Source organism: Acanthopagrus latus, chromosome 11, assembly GCF_904848185.1.
Source record: "Acanthopagrus latus isolate v.2019 chromosome 11, fAcaLat1.1, whole genome shotgun sequence".
NCBI lineage: Eukaryota > Metazoa > Chordata > Actinopteri > Spariformes > Sparidae > Acanthopagrus > Acanthopagrus latus.
The window spans coordinates 27,457,682-27,474,368 of NC_051049.1; the positions used below are offsets into that span (position 1 = coordinate 27,457,682).

Below are 16,687 nucleotides of genomic sequence, written 5' to 3' on the forward strand. Positions count from 1 at the left end.
TATTTTGTAAACCATAATTAGCCTTCTGGTTTGTTTGGGGTTCCACCCTAAGGAGAATACTCTTAAAACTGTACATTCAACATTATTATCATTGTTAAATATATATCGGGATAATTATCGACATTGATCAGTATAGAAAAAAAAATATATCGTGATAACGGTTTTGGCCGTATCGCCCAGCCCTAATCTAAGGCATTGTAAGGGCTTGGTTAAGGAAGAGAAGGGAAAGAGTGTGATCAAATTAAACAAAATGGGGTGCCTGGGTGGAATGAGACACAAAACTTGGTCATTAATCCACATCTCAGACTTCCACACCATTACTTTGTTTGTAACATAAACATTGCACTATTACAGACACTTGACAAGAGAGAGTTGCCATTGAACATTCAACAAATAAGTCATTCAAAAATAAATGGTTTTGTGTAGCGATTTTCCAGATCCAACTTAAAGCAACGGGGTGTAACTTTTAAAGAGATTCTGGATAAAGATGGTTATTTCTTGAGTCTTACTCCAAATGGCCAACTACAAACACTTTACTCTTGGTTTTTGGACTCACGCGTTTAAAATGCCTTCAAAGACACATAAACCCCTTTCACACTGGCCAGATAACTCTCTAACACCCACTTGCATCTGGCTCTTGTCTTCAATGTAAAATGTGTACTATCAGCGTGCCCTCCAAATGTCAAATGACTCATGGCTCCAGCTCTGATCAGCTGTGATGTAAACACAGCTAATGCTCTTCCATCCTTCTCCATTCAAGCAGCGCGCGAACATTGTTCGGTCAGCAGACTTTGAAAGACAGGCTGTTGTCAGTGGCTTCCATGTCAGTACTTGCCAGCTGCCTGATCAGTGCTCGGCATGTGCAACTCTCAAGTGAAATGTGAGAGAAGCGAGATGTCCTGAGGAACTGCCATCATCAGCTCCAGAAAATAAATGACATGTCAGATTCATTTTCTAGATGTAGACTGATGAGGTCTTTGACCTGCTGCTTTCTACTTACCTGTATGTCTGGTCTTGCTACTGAAAATTCTGGTGACTTACTCTAAACCTTTGTGGTATAAAAGGGTATTTATAGATTAAAGTTCAATTGTAGCTATAAAGTATATCCATGTAAGTGCTGTAGCTAAACCACAGCTAGTAAACTGGACTATAGCAGCTACTGAGACATGTAGAGTTGACGAGGACTGGGAATACTCAGCCTGGGCTGCTTGTTTCCAGTGGTCGTGTCTTCATGGTACACCCGGATCTTAATAGAGTGATCATTTTAACCCAAACCATGATCAAACCATGACCAGCTGAAGGCATATACAGTTCAAGACTTTCGCAATTTTATGATGACCATCCAGTATTGACCGGTTGGCCCCTTTTTAAATCACTAGGCCACTTCAGCTGCATTTAATGATGACGGTGGTGACCTGATGCTACTTTGGTCAGATGGTGCTGTTTTATGTCATTTTAGTTATATGTTTGAATGGACTTCAGTCTGATTGATGTCATTCTTTAACTTCTATGTTATCATTGCTGTGTACGGATTAAGCACAAGAGTGGATCAGGCAACTTCCAGCCCACTCCATATTGATCCTGGAGAGATGAGTGAGACTGTGGGGTTGACTGTCTCCCCACTGATTAATGCTGATAAATGAACTGATGCAGCATTCCTCGATATGACTAAGTGTTTTGAGAGGGGGTGCAGGTCAATGGTTATGTTTATCTAGGATGCCAAGGACAGTGATTTTGTGATTGAGTGTGTGTGTGTGTGTGTGTGTGTGTGTGTGTGTGTGTGTGTGTGTGTGTGTGTGTGTGTGTGTGTGTGTGTGTGAGAGAGAGAGAGAGAGAGATTGAGAGAGTGGGCGTGTCTACAGTACACAGCGGCAGGATATAAAAGGTGACCCTACCCCTCTCTGGGCATCTCTCTGATCAGCCTGTGTAAGCGTGTGCATCTCAGGTCTTCACCATGAATCACAGTGTCCTGTTATCGCTGCTGTTGGCGTTGGGGTGCATGCACGTCCATGGTGCACCGGTGGACCAGGGTGGCATGCAGCCGTGGTCATGTGAAGACGCCCAGGCGAAGGGTGCTGCAGGACTGGCTCTCAACAAGATCAACCAGGACCGGCAGGAAGGATACATCCTCGGCCTCCACCGCCTGTCCAACGTCCACATTACCAAACAAGTAAGTCACGAACACCACTAAGATGTTCATTTGATATTCTTGTTGCAGTATTGTTTACCTGTAGAGTAAGGCTATGTTTCCAACAGAAATGCAGAATTGAGGATTTAAGTTAAAAGGAGGGCAGCTCAGTTTGATTACAAGAGTGCTGGTGGTACAACCCATGTCTGTCAGACCACTTTATGTTTCCTCTGCTGAGATCTGGAGATAGACATACACCATCACATACAGATTTGTAATCAATTCCAATAAATAAAACCCCAGGTTGTACTTTTTACTCCACTTTCAAAGTATGACTTTTGGTTACTTTGTAAAACACAGCCTGATTGTGAAACATCAAAGTCGAACCAAATGAACCGTTAAATAAGTGTAAAACATTTAGTCAAAACTGACTGAGGTTTAGATGAGTGGGTGGAAGAAGACGTGTTAAAAGTGTTTGTCTACAATTAAACATATGAGTAAACGATTATTTTAATAAATAGGTTTTGAAGGCCACACTCTCAAGACTCTTCACTGAAACCCACACGCGTTCTTTTTCTACGACTGACCAGCTACACGTATTGACCTGTAGAGAAACTGTTGTTTGCATGAAATTACAGCAACAACAAATAAAAAGTGTGTTTTTGCAGCTTTAGGAAGTCTGCGTAACCCTGAACACGAAACAAGACAGCATCCTAATGAGTGTAATGATGAGTGTAACTATCAATCAGCTGTCAAACATTTAAGACTGTTCTGATCAGGAGGTATCAGGGATTACTGGTCGATGGTGAAAGTTCCATTCATCGTCAGTCGTTTTAACCATCGTGATCATTTCCTGATGTGTACATTCTGTATTTGTGTGTCACAGGATGAGAACGGCGCAGTTTTCTACCTGACCCTGGATGTTGTTGAGACCAACTGCAGCGTTCTCAGCAGGAAGGACTATAAGAACTGTGAGGCTCGTCCCGACCACAATACACCGGTAAGAAAACACAAGCTAACACACACACACGCACACACACACACACACACACACACACACACACACACACACACACACTCATATAGAGGTTTAGTCCACATTAGTATTTGATATATGCAAACTTTATGTCATCTACTCCTGTTTTCATGTCATTACTTATAATAATGATAATGATTTAAAATAATGTTCTTGTACTTCCATAAAAGTCATATTTATTTGTATTTGTGCAGCACACTAAAACATCCCCTGTGCTTATTACTGTGTTGGTCTGTGCAGGTTTATGGACAGTGCAAAGCTGCCATCTTCATCAACCGAGTGCAAAGAGTGGTGCGTCTCTACAAATATGACTGTGTGATCAGACCAGGTAAAAAAAAAAAACATACAATTAATAAATTCAAATACAACAACTCACATTATTATTATCTGAAAAGTAATAAGTTAAGTTATCAAAAAAGACATCTTGGCCCACAGTCACTGAGTAAATATTTGAACATTAAACAACTATGCCGATAAGGTGAAACGCCTCCAAAGCTCCTCAGCTGGACTTCAGTTGCAGTACAAATCTGTCACATTTAAAACCGTTTTTCTCTGCTCAGTTCCTGCAGCTAAGGTGAGTGAGCTCTGTCCTGACTGTCCATCTCATGTCGCCTTTGACAACGCCGAGGTTCAGAAGGCAGTTACTCTCTCACTGGAGAAGTTCAACAAGGAGAGCACGCTGGACAAACACTTCTCTCTGCTCAAAATCTCCCGTGCTACCACCGGGGTAAGTTTTCCACATGTCCAAGATATCAAGGGACACACTGTATCCACTCAGGGTCAGTTTGCAGCAAAATGTTTTGGGGTTTTTTTGCATTTATTTATTTATTTGATAGTGACAAATGAAGAGGCAGACAGGTATGTGGCCATGCGCTGTAACCATTTATCTCTCCCAAAGGTGTTTTGGAATTTCGGCGTGTTTGATCATTCAGTGGAGATGAACGACTCAGAGACAGTGATGACTTACGCTGAAGTCGCTCATGCAAGCTCGATCAAGGAGCAATTAAATAACAACACAACTGTGTGCATAGTGGATTGTCCAGTCAATCCTCCTCGCATTTTCAAAATAAAACTAAATGCACAGCTTCCTTCTCACAGATGTCAAATCAGAGATGTGGTTGCGCATATTCCTTTGTTAACAGTTCATTTATTTCCATGTGTGTGTATCCAGATGGCCATGAGGATGTATTACAACGTAGAGTACACCATCCAGGAGACCACCTGCCCCAAGAGCACAGAAGTAGTGACAGCTGAAACGTGCCCCCCAATGAACTGCGAGTTCGCTGTGAGTTGTGCCAAATTGCTACAGTTTCAGTTTCCTTTTTAACATTTTACTTAGTGAAAATGATTTAATATTTATTTTGCATGTTGAAAAGAGACAAAGTAACTCTTTATGTATTAAACAAGGCTATACTGTCACTGAGAATAAGCTGAAGAGAAAAGGCCAAATAAAATGAGATAAATAATCAAATCAAAGACTTTTCCATCCTGCCAGTTTGAAGGAGAATAATCAGGTTATTATTTGAGTTTTTAATGTTTCTCCTCTCTTACTTGTTCCCTCTTGTTCTTCTCTCCGCAGCACAAGGGCTTCTGTAAGGCATCCCTGTTCTACTCTCCCACCGGTGATGCTGATACTAGTGTGGAGTGTGAGATCTATGAGCCAGAGGTAAGACTCACTAAGCCATGATAAGACACAGTGTCACACTGAGTTACTTATTTTGTTTTCTGTAGCTTTGTTGAATGTGATCCTGTGGAACAATCACACATCAAATCTACAAGACCTCAATAATAGCAGTGTTTAAATATGATTAATTCAGAGCTGCTGACTTCAGGCTTAGAGTTGAGTAACAAAGAAGAATCTGTCCCAACTGATTTGATTTGATTTGCCTGATTTGGTAAAATAACAGAACATTAAAGAAAATCTTTTTTTAGCAGTGCTGATCAGATATGAAGGAAGATTATGTTCCTGCATTGCCTATTTCTTGCCTGGAAGGCTTCCAGAATCATATTTCAGAGTACCGTTCGGCTGTGCTACAACATCATTTGTGAATAGGCGCCATTTATTTGTGCATGAAAACGGACCAGCTGCATCACACATATTGCTCTGATTGGTTTACTATGCGCCCATCAATCTAAAATGAAATAATGAACTCCAGACTACTATGCAATTGCAAATTAGTCTGCCAGTGTCTTTAAAAGGAGGCTCTGTAGACTGGAGGCCGGCCTTTATTTCATGTTAGTGGCGGTGAGAGAGAGACTGAGATGAGGCCCTCAAAAATGTGCGTGAAGTCCGTCACAAAGAAATCCACAGTCCAGCATCATTACATTTTTCATGTCAGGTTACAATGCACTCACATATGGCCAATAAAAAAGAGATTAATACATGTAATGTGCCACAAATTGTAATATAAAGCCCCATAAAGTGATTCTATCTGGAAATACTTAAATGTTAACAATGTTATCATAGAACAAGCCTACAAAAATAAGCTGCCAGTAGCAATAAAGAAGAATTATCTTTCACAACCTGCTCTAAAAGACTTGAGGCTTGACAGACGCAGAGACAGCATTCTCATTATATCTTCATAGTTTATTATCACAGTGGATGTATCAGAGGACGCACACATATACCTTTTGACCCAAGCTGCTGTGTTTCGAACATCACTAAATTATCTTTGTGCTCGCCAGGCTGCAGAGACTCAGAAGAAGCTGCACTTGCTGGGCGGAGAGACCGACCATAGCCACAATGCCACACACACACACGACCACGACCATGACCATGCACACGCTGCTGACCACGCACACTCTCATGACCATGCACACGACCACACCAAGCCCCACGCTCATCACGACAAAACCGCGAAGCACGCTGACAACAGTGATCACCACCACACGCACGACCACGAGGGCGGCAGCCACAGGCACGCTCACGGCCACTCCCATGACCACGGCCACGGTCACGATCATGTGCACGCTCATCACGCCAAGGCACACAACCACAGCGGCGACCTGCCCAACCAACACCACGACTACAAGCACGCCGACAGCGAGCACTCCCACGACCACGACCACGAGCTCGCCCTCGACCACGACCACAAGCACACTCACCTGCACGAGCATGAGCACCACCACCATCACCACGACCACGACCACGAGAAAACAGCCCACGACCACCCCGAGGGCATGGTGAGGATGCTGCCCGCTATGGACCAGCCCATGACCCTGCCCTCCTTCCCAGATGTCCCCGCCGGTGGCCCTGAAGTGGGAGTCACCCTGCCCCTGAAGCCCGACCCCCAGATCCCTGGAAAAATGGAACCCACCATCGAGGCCTTCCCCACCGCCATCTCAGCCCAGTGCCCCCCAGCAGCGGAAGGAACCAGCCTGGTGGAGAAAGCCTTCGCTGAGGACCCCATGTTCAAGCCAGCTGCATGAGGAGGCTCCTGGAACTCACTCAGGAACTGAACGTTTTTAAAAAAGAACTCACACAAAGACACAGACTGAAGTATAACAAAGACAAGAAGTTGAACAGAACCTGACATTATGTAACACAATTCGACTGTATCCCGGGTTAGGGTTAGGTGGAAACCTCCGTCAACCACACAGATTGTAGTACTGTGCAATCAACCTGGCAGACATAAATGTTTTATCTTTGTCTGTAAACTGTGCTTGGCTGTGCAAAGTCATTAAAGATTTCACAAATATACTCATCCAGTGTTTTTCTATTTGTACCCAACACTGTTTGTGTTTTCGGTTTTCCTCAATTCACTACTGTCAATAATATCAAGGGAATAATCTTTAAAGCCTTGTATGCTAATGAGACAGGCAGGATCATTTTCTTACACCAATATTTTCATAGAATAAGTGGCTGTGTTATTAAATTGCTGACGGTCAACTGGACAAAAAATGCATCAAAAAAGTCTATTTGAATAGGCTTTTTCCTGATAATATATGCGTGTTTATTTAAATTTAAACATATTCAGAGCGTTCTTTGCCCTGTTTTCTGTATATATAGATATACAAGAGAACGTTTGGATAAAGAGATCAATCACACAATCTATAAGAACATGACGGACTAGAAAAAGCACCTAGACTTTACTGATCCTTACTAGCCACAGAATCCTCACAACAAAATTGAAGGTGAAATGAGACACAAAACTTGGCAGTTGATCCACGTCTCAGACTTCCACACCATTGTCATGTCATGTCATGTCATGTCATTGTCCGTAAACGCTTATCCCTTTCCATGGGGTCTGGGGCTTTTGCTGCTGGAGCCAATCCCAGCCTTGTCTCAGGGCGAGGGCAGGGTACTCCCTGGACAAGTCGTCAGCTCATCGCAGGGCCCTCACTGATGAGCAATGTGGGGTTCAGTATCTTGCTCAAGGACACTTCACCATGCAGCTCAGCCCTGCCCGGAGCCGGGATTTGAGCCAGTGACCTTCCGCTCGCTAGTCGACCTGCTCTACCCACTGAGCTACAGCCGCCCCCTCCCCACCATTGTTTATTGCATAAACAGTGCACTACAAAGGAGAGTTGCCATTGGACATTCAACAAATAAGTCATTAAACACATACATGGGTTGGTGGGTACACATGGGTTGTTTAGTGATTTTCTAGGCTAATATATAATGGCGGAAGTACTCAGATCCTTCCCGGATGGAAAAGGACTGAGCATCAAGTCCTGCACCCAAAATTCTATTTAAAGCAATGCAACTTTTAAAGAGATTATGGATGAAGAGGATTGATTACTGAGTCTTACTCCCAGATGGCAAACTACAAACCCTTTACTTTAGGTTTTTGGAAGACACATATACCCCTTTCACACTGGCCAGATAACTCTCTAACACCCACTTGCATCTGGCTCTTGTCTTTCATGTAAAATGAGTACTATCAGCATTCCCTCCCAATGTCTAATGAATCATGGCTCCAGCTCTGATCAGCTGTGATGTAAATAGAACTAATGCGCTTCCATCCTTCTCCATTCAAGCACCACATGAACATTGTTCAGTTGGCAGAGATTGAAAGACAGGCTGTTGTCAGTGGCTTCCATGTCAGTATTTGCCAGCTGCCTGATCAGTGCCGGCGATGGCGTCTTTCCTCCAGAATCACCACAAGCAAGAGCGCTGTTGTGCATCTAGCTTGCGTAATTAACACGTACACCATATACAAAATGTACAGAGATGTAGCTTGGTCTCGCTCTACATACGCCATCTTTCTCGAATGCTGAGGCAGAGTTTGTCGTTGCTGTTGACGTAAAGAGGTCAGCCGGAGGTGGCTCTGTTACCACTAGTTGAAATGGGTACAGCGCCACCTATTGTACCAGGGTATGACAGGCTTCAGCCAATAATTGGATTTGCTCACCGGCATGTATACTCAGACAATTGCAGTTGTCTGATTGAGTAGCATAGTTGAACTATGGCTGTAATCCAACTAAGCTGTGCATGTAAACATGCTGCTTGAGGAAAAGGAAGGGTTATAAAAGTCCATACAATTAGCTCCTGTACTTTCTCATCGCAGGTGGAAATGTTAAAGCTTTTTAGGTGGCCTCTCTCCTTTATGGATAGGCGAAGGAGACCAGCAACCGCATTCTATAGTGCTGTCTCGTCTGGCTCATTAGGAGCTCCAACTCCAGTCACTTGGAGTTTTGTCTACTCATTTTACTGCAGTTGCAGCAACAGCAGCCACTTTCAGTTTCACACAGAGAAGCTGCATTATGGCCGCAGTGGTGGTTCACCAATTCGACGGTACACGTCATGATGATGTTGTCTGTGTGTTTTCAAGGTGTTTCCCCGGTGTCCTCCTGTCAATCTGAACCTGCGGACAGTTTATAATCATATGGAAGCTGTTATAACGTGTTGTGATTGACAGTATTGGGAGAGTTCACTTTCTACATGAACTAGTCCAAAGTTCAGTTCACAAATTTGAAAATGAACTAGTCCAGTTCATAGTTCATAATTCAAAATTTTGAACTAAGTTCACACTTCTAAAAATAAACTAGTTCATAGTTCTTTTTTTTTCAACATGTTGCTGCGAGCTGTTATTTTTCAAAATGATTGCCACAGCCCATATAGAACCACCGACAGCAATTATCCTATCAGTTTTAACACTGAAACTGCAGCTCTCCAACAACATACTGCAAAACCAGGTTGTCCAGCAGCAGTGGGAGATGAAGACAGTGGAGCTGCTACTGTATGCCGTTAATGCGATTTGGGTGGTAGAGGATCTGTTTTGGCCCGCTGTTGCCGGGTGTTTTGATTTTTTTATTCACTCTCACATACCTTGAAAGGCTCGCCGGGTACTTTAGTTCAATGTGCTGTTTCAGGTTTGCTGTTGTTGATGTACAGAGTTGCTTCTTAAAACAAAAATTTAATGACCTTTTCATAAAATCGTTTTAAGTAATCATACAAAGATGCCGTATTAATGGTAAGACTCACTAAGCCATGTCACACTGATTTGCTTATTTTGTTTTCTGTCGCTTTATTGAATGTGATTCTGTGGAACAATCACACATCAAATCTAAAAGACCTGAATTTTAGCAATGATTAAATATGATTAATTCAGAGCTGCTGACTTCACAATTGAGTTATAGAGAACAATCTGTCCCGACTGATTTGATTTGAGACTTGAAATATTTAAGTATCAAGTTTGATTTGGTAAAATACCATTAAATGACATTAGATTAAATTTATTTAAAAAAAAAAAAAAAGGCAAGATGGTAACTAGCAGGTCTTGCAGGGCCACAGGCTCTGAAGATTATATTTGTTCTTGTATTGTATTTGAAATGGCATGGTCTCAGTTACACATATCATCATTATACACCAATATTTTGAATCATACAGTTCAAAAGATGTGGTTAAAAGATGGACTTGACTTGGATGTCCTGAAAGATTATATAGACTTGATTTAAATATTTAATACAGTTTAGACTTAAGTCTATCCATAATTTTCATAGATTTGGTAATAAGTTCAATCATAAGACCCCACCATAGTTGTCTTTCAGAAAAAAACACATCCAACTGTCACCTGTGACCACTGACTCATAGAATGGGCTTCAAGTGATTCAACATTTGGATCTTTCACAGCACAGGAAAGCATTGCTTCGAAATGGGACAGCCCCCTTTTGCTGCAGTGACATATTCAGTCTTCCACTGCAGCCTTCGAAGGATGCAGCCCCAGACAAAGATAGGGATTCAAGTCTATTTTGTCAGAAAAGTATACTCAAAAAAGTTGTGGCTGTTATCATGTAAAAGTCCAAGACTGAAAGATCTCAGCAGACCAAAATATTTGAATCTTGCAGAACACTGCAGAGTCTGAAATGTGGTGTGGATTTTGTGACAACTGGGTGCAATCTGCCCAAAAGCGTTTATTAGATCCTGCTAATAGACAAACATCACCTCAGTGCACTCACTGTCTGTGTGGGTGCACATTATCTCTGTGGACACATATTGGTTGAACTCTGCAAACAATGCTTATCTGTGTTCTGTAGCCGCACCGCAACTGCAGCTCTGGTTAGTTGTTTAAGTGAACCAGAAGAGTACACTCAGTGAGGAATCAGCAGTCAGTGATGGAATGAAACAGAACAATTTTTTTGTTGTTTTATTGTAAACACAACATGGTTCTTGAACAGACAGTCATAACTGTGGGTAAACAACATATTAGGCTGATTGATCCAGTAAAATGTGAGATAGGCTGTGACAAATACAGCCAACATAATGAAATTCAATGTACAATAAAGTCACTTTTCAACTGACAAGTGATGATGGGTTTTTTTTGATCATAGTTGAAATCACATGAGGATCTCCAGTCTACTTAACATTGTTACACAGACCAAATGCAGTTGCCAATTCACCTTTTGTTTGACCGTTTAATGCTTATATGGTGACCAGGAGCCTTAGCTAAAAAGAATATCAATAGATGTGTTGAAACATCTTAAATGAGCACTGTGTAGTTTTGAGGAAGCAAAAGCTCATCGTCTTCTAAGCAACCAGAATAAACAAGCCAACCTTAAAGGACATACTGTCTTGTTTATTCAGTACTTTCAATATTTACCTCATCATAAATATTAAGATTCTGAGTTCTACTTTCTTCTCCAAAACTTCATAGTGTCCATTTAAAGCAATCCATAATTCACTCTGCTGTTCTCCTGTAAGCTCACCCAAATTCTATATCAAGCAAAAAAAACGAAGAAAAAGAAATGTGACGACCATCTTACAAGGAAATGTATCTACTGTGAGTTGCTGAGAAAGGAAAAACTGTTCGATCATTAATATTAAATTCTTAGTTACTGTTGTCTGACTGATTACATGAAACCAAGTTGCCCAAGATACTATCTCCCCTATACTGCTGTGCCACAGGGGAAAAAGTGTGAAAACTGGCTTCATCCCTACTTAAAAATTCTTTGGCTTCTTTGGCTCAACCTTTAGCTGCTCACTTGTCACAGTAGTGCAGTTATGTGTTTGAATCAGTCATTTGCACTCAAGTGGGTTAAGCAGCTGACAGTACTAGCAGCTAAAGAAAGCTATTTATTTATTTTTCGTGCTGCAGTCATTTACAGTTTGATTTGTTTCAACTGTGACTTGTACTTTGTTTGTGACTGTTGACAGACCGAGATAAAAACAGCTCTGCTCCGTGGAATTTCTTGCAGCATTTTCTGCAATGACAGTGTCATATTAGGGAAACTGAATTATTGATAAGTTTTTCTTGAATTTAAATTTCCCCTGTTCCCCAGTGTACTATGACCCTTCAGTCGGTCTGAGCCAGCCATTGGCCTACAGAGCAATAGATAGCAGCTATTTGCTCTTTTTTGGGAGAGAGGGGAAAGTCTGGCATCAGTCTCTCATGTGTCCGTCTGAACCCTGTCTGGAAAATCTAGGATTATAGGTCTTTCAGAACAGGGCCTGTGTGGGTCTAAATGTTAAATTCTCTACCAGGATAGGCTTTGGTAATTAGAGTTTTGACTTAGCCTGATCAGTGCATGTGAGTGTGTGTACGTGTGTGTTTGTGTGTGTGTGTGTGTGTCTGTGTGTCTGAGGATGAGTGTGTATCTGCTGGTCCTGTGTCTGGCTTTGCTGCAGCAGCAGGGGAGAGCCAGTCCAGACCCTCCGGGCTGCAACAGTCCTGAGGCTGTGAGGGTGGCAGAAGAGGCCCTGGAGCAGATCAACCAGGACCGGACAGAAGGATACATCCTGAGCCTCAACAGGCTGTACGACCTCTCTCACACTCCTGACAAGGTGAGGGCGAACATTGTACACACACACACACACAGGCACACACACAGGCACACACACACACACACACACACACACACACACACACACATACACACACACACACAGAGATGACAAAAAAACAACTACTGTCTTGCAACACACTCCAATCCAATCTTGTAGAAACTACAAAAGAAATATTGTGTAATTGTAGTGTATGTGTGTCTGTGTGTTCAGGAGAAAGGTGTGTCACTCTACAAACTGACAATTGATGTCATGGAAACCAAATGCCACATCACCAGCAGGAAACCATGGAAACAATGTAAAGTCAGAGATATTGGTGACGTTCCAGTAAGTACCACACGGTGGTGTACCGTCACTCCACCAGATCAGCGTTTCAGTTGGCTCCAATAGACTCAGCCTCGACCCAGGGGCCAGCTTCACTCATCTGACTTTTAAATGTGGTTCAGATGCTAAAATGTGTGTTTGTGTCCTCCTTGTGTCCCCAGGTGTATGGAGAGTGTGAGGTATCTGCCTCCATCGGCTCTGAAGTCCAACTTCAAAGCTACTCCTGTGCAATACGTGAAGGTAGACTGATGGACTCATTGGACTTTCTTATTCTTTTGATAACACAAAAACACATTTTCAAAGTCCCGGTCAAAGAAGTTGTTGTTGGCGCTTCACTGCTTTGATTTTGTAAATGTCGGTGAGGTGTGAAATTAAAGATGGTGATTTAAATTGAATTTTTTTTTCTCCATATATGCTCTGTCCCGAAATACCCCCTGAAGGCAAGTAAACACATCATACATGGGTGATTTTGCAGAGTTGCAGCCGGAGAGCAAATGTCTGTTAGTGACAAAATACTATCAGCTTTTTAAAAACATGTTTTGTGATAGATAAAACTGCCAGAAGGAAGAGAGGGATGCTGAGGAGAGCTGGAGCACCTGAGTTAAGTCACTGTGTCTTGGCTTCCTTTCCATTGATCGTCCTGTTAACCCTCCTGTTTAGTTCCTGCCACAGTGGTGGTGGCTGAATGCCCCGACTGTCCCACAGCCGACAACTTGAATGAGCCAGTCATCAAGGAGACGGCCAATCTCTCCCTGCAGAGGTTCAACGAAGAGAGCCGGCTGGCCAATTACTTCACTCTGAAGAACATTACAAGAGCCAGTTCACAGGTTTGAAAAAAAAAATAGTAATGATAATAATATTAATAATAATCCGGTAGTCAACTAAACTTACTCAGTCAACTAAAATTGATAACTCAGTTAGAGTTATCAATTTTAGTGCTCCAGAGACGACACATTTATAGTGCTGTTCCTTAAGCTCTTTACAGTTGTGTAGTACTCTCGTGTGTGTATGTCTCTGTGTGCCTTTTTCAGTGGGTTATTGGTCCATCCTACTTTGTGGAGTTCACGATTGTGGAGACGGTGTGTTCCAGGAATACAGACACCAGTGAACTGAGCAACTGCAATCCTATGGACTGTCAGTTTGCTGTGAGTCGCACACACTCACATGGATTCTCTATTATTAATATTCATGAATTTATCTTTTGGTATCCCTCAATCAAAACCGCACACAATTTTATTTTAAATTCTGTTTCTTGCCTTTGAATTGTCAGTTTTTTCCTCTAATCTTATCATTTAAAGCACATTACACTGCTCTGATGCGTGAAATATGCAATGGAAATCAAATCATGCTTTGCTTTACTTTAAATGTATTAATAATAAAGTGGGGGTTAGTGTTGGGGATGACTGGCAGTCAGCCGCTGGGTGAGAGCCGTTCTGTGGTGTGTCCCGCAGCTTTGGCACAAGTCGGCTGCTTTTCTGTCAACCAAGCATGTTGAAAGAAATCGCTCTGAATGGCTGTTCTAGCCTAAGCCAATCCATGCAAAAGAAGAGCAATGGAAAAATACATGGACAACCCCCTGAGCCTGTTGCTCAGGTATCCATGATATCCCTTTGTGTGTGTGTGTGTGTGTGTGTGTGTGTGTGTGTGTGTGTGTGTGTGTGTGTGTGTGTGTGTGTGTGCAGCTGCAGTCCTGATCTTTGCTTTCCAGCTTTTGAATGACGTTTACAGACTACCACTACCTAGAGCTCTCACGTAGGCACAGAACATACAAGCTTGTTGGCTGCTGACTGCAGTCTTTTGTGGTGTGTTCAAGTGCAGCTTTTTGGCCAAGACACAGGAGATGGAGGCCACAGCAGACAAGGCCTTTATCACTGCTGGGCCTTTGACATCTGCTTGGTGTGGCTTGAACTTTAGGCTTCAATAGCTAATTTATTTACATTTTAAACTCCCTCACTATATTGCTCAGTCTCTCCTGCCTCTGAACCAGATGTCACCACAGGCTCAACTCTTCTTGATATCTCTCCTCTCAGCATAGAGGCTTCTGTTTGGGCACGCACATGGCCGTGGAGGACCAGTTTGAAATCAGACCCTCCGCTGGAAAGAAGGACAGCTCGTTTCAAAATCGGAATGCTGTTGAGGTGAAGTGTGAGATCTACGAACCTCAGGTACCCGCTCCACCTGCAGTGATGCACCCAGCACACATAACGATATCTGGACTATGAACCCTCTAAGAGGGCATTTCTTCAAAATTCCAGACGTTTCCTTAGATCAGGAGTTGAAACAGTCTTGTCTGCTTCCCTGTAGGCTGCTGGTGTGGAGGAGCAGGCCCATGTGAGAGCAGACAGCGGGCACACCGTGCAGCAGCACAACCACACACACCTGCATCCCCATGAGCACATGCACTCAGTCACACCCAGCTCAGACCTCGCTGTCTCCAAGCCACGGGGCTCCCTCGGGACTGTGGTGAATCAGCCTGCTCCTGTCAGGTCCTCACCTGCAGCCAGCTCCTGTCCCAGTCCGCACAGACACAATCTGGGTATAGTTAAACTCAGGCTCTGATTGGCTGGAGCAGGGTGGTCGAATTGTGATGAGTTACTCGGCTATAGCTTTCCTGCATGTTGTGATTAGTTAAGAAAGGACACAGAAATAATAACCTTGAAGTAAAATATAAAATGTTGTAAATAATCGTATTACATTAATTGTTTGATTGAAGCAGTTGCATAATAGGAAGTTGCATCATTTTCTGGAATAATATTAAAAACATTATTTGACAGAATATGCAAAAATGTCTGGCCTGGGTTTTGTGGGACGAAATTAAACTTTTTCCATCTTAAATTACAACTTAATGGTTCTTTAATTCATCATTAAAGGTTACATACACTGCAACCCTATAAAGGGTCACTTTGTCAGACTTGTGTTGATTATTACAAAGGTTGTGTGTGTACTTCTCAGAAAGACATGTAATAGTGTAAAATGAAGTATTTTCCGCAGTGATATTAATCAGTTAAACACTCTGTCAGAAAAATTAAGCAAGCAAACATTTTTGTTCACCATGTGGTTTATTCCATGACTTCCAAAGACATCTGAATGTACCAGATTATATCAGAAGTACAAATGTGTTACTTCCAAACCTTTTACATTTCATCATCCATCCATCCATCTTCTTCCACATATCCGGGGGATATTGAATGTAAATCATTTGTTAGTGAAGGTCTTCAGAGGAAATTTTCACCCGCCCACAGACTTGTTTGAAAAATCATGTTCAATAAGGACTAATAAGGAGGGCACACCAAAACTGAACTACCTTTTTAATGTGGCCATCTTTATTTGCTGAGTCAAGTTCTGATGATTTTTTTGAGGGACTTTTCATGAGGTACTTGTTTCAAGTGCTGATGCTGTGACCTTTTTAGAAGATGGATATCTACTGAGCTTAACACTGGGTTGGGCCACTTGGTCCAAACGTTTTGGCCCAAAAGCTGATACCTTTTTGTAACATATCAGCTTCAATTTCAGTTTACTGCACTGTGCTCATTCATTTACATGTTTCATCTGACGTGCAGCTGTGGCTGAACACAGGAGGAGCGTATTTTGGTGCTACAGTATTTTCCAGCTGTAAATGAAAACATCGCAAACTGTGATGTGTATAGAAAATGTGGTCACTACTGTGGGAACACCACAAACAGATTTAAACACATAAAAAAAAAAACACAAGAAAGAATACAGAGCCGCAGCAGAAAGGAGATAGAGGAGGGAAATGCCTCATCAACACTGAGACGGAGTCTACTGAGAGAGACAAGGAATATCCAGGTATATACAGTATAATAAATATTTTAGTTAAAGTGATTAAATATAGCATACTATATTAACATTTCCAAATAATATATTGATCCCACTGGAACTTGTGAAATTTTAAATGAAATTTAATTAATTATTTTTAATGATACTGAAAAATGCAAAAATTTCTCAAACCTGATAT

At 42.1% G+C, this 16,687-nt stretch overlaps 2 protein-coding genes across 2 annotated transcripts; both read left to right on the forward strand.

The window, feature by feature from the left end:
* The first annotated feature begins 1,913 nt into the window (after nt 1–1,913).
* LOC119028050 (antihemorrhagic factor cHLP-B-like) lies at nt 1,914–6,864 on the forward strand. The gene is made up of 7 exons (XM_037113552.1): nt 1,914–2,170; nt 3,015–3,128; nt 3,405–3,492; nt 3,725–3,891; nt 4,336–4,449; nt 4,744–4,830; nt 5,850–6,864. The coding sequence occupies exons 1-7, from the start codon at nt 1,955–1,957 to the stop codon at nt 6,591–6,593; spliced, it is 1,530 nt and encodes a 509-aa protein (XP_036969447.1). The 5' UTR covers nt 1,914–1,954; the 3' UTR covers nt 6,594–6,864.
* Nucleotides 6,865–11,977: 5,113 nt separating this feature from the next.
* Nucleotides 11,978–15,489, forward strand: si:ch211-284e20.8 (uncharacterized protein LOC563738 homolog). Its single transcript, XM_037113553.1, has 7 exons — nt 11,978–12,387; nt 12,601–12,714; nt 12,873–12,951; nt 13,372–13,538; nt 13,743–13,856; nt 14,742–14,876; nt 15,016–15,489. Exons 1-7 carry the CDS (start codon nt 12,190–12,192, stop codon nt 15,268–15,270), a joined length of 1,062 nt encoding a protein of 353 aa, XP_036969448.1. The 5' UTR covers nt 11,978–12,189; the 3' UTR covers nt 15,271–15,489.
* The last annotated feature ends 1,198 nt before the right edge of the window (nt 15,490–16,687 follow it).

Coding starts and splice junctions, on each gene's coding strand:
- LOC119028050 (XM_037113552.1), top strand. CDS start 1,955: ATGAATCACAGTGTCCTGTTATCGCTGCTGTTGGCGTTGGGGTGCATG. Junction 2,171..3,014: donor ACGTCCACATTACCAAACAA/GTAAGTCACGAA, acceptor TGTGTGTCACAG/GATGAGAACGGCGCAGTTTT. Junction 4,450..4,743: donor CAATGAACTGCGAGTTCGCT/GTGAGTTGTGCC, acceptor TTCTCTCCGCAG/CACAAGGGCTTCTGTAAGGC.
- si:ch211-284e20.8 (XM_037113553.1), top strand. CDS start 12,190: ATGAGTGTGTATCTGCTGGTCCTGTGTCTGGCTTTGCTGCAGCAGCAG. Junction 12,388..12,600: donor TCTCTCACACTCCTGACAAG/GTGAGGGCGAAC, acceptor CTGTGTGTTCAG/GAGAAAGGTGTGTCACTCTA. Junction 12,952..13,371: donor CTCCTGTGCAATACGTGAAG/GTAGACTGATGG, acceptor CCTCCTGTTTAG/TTCCTGCCACAGTGGTGGTG.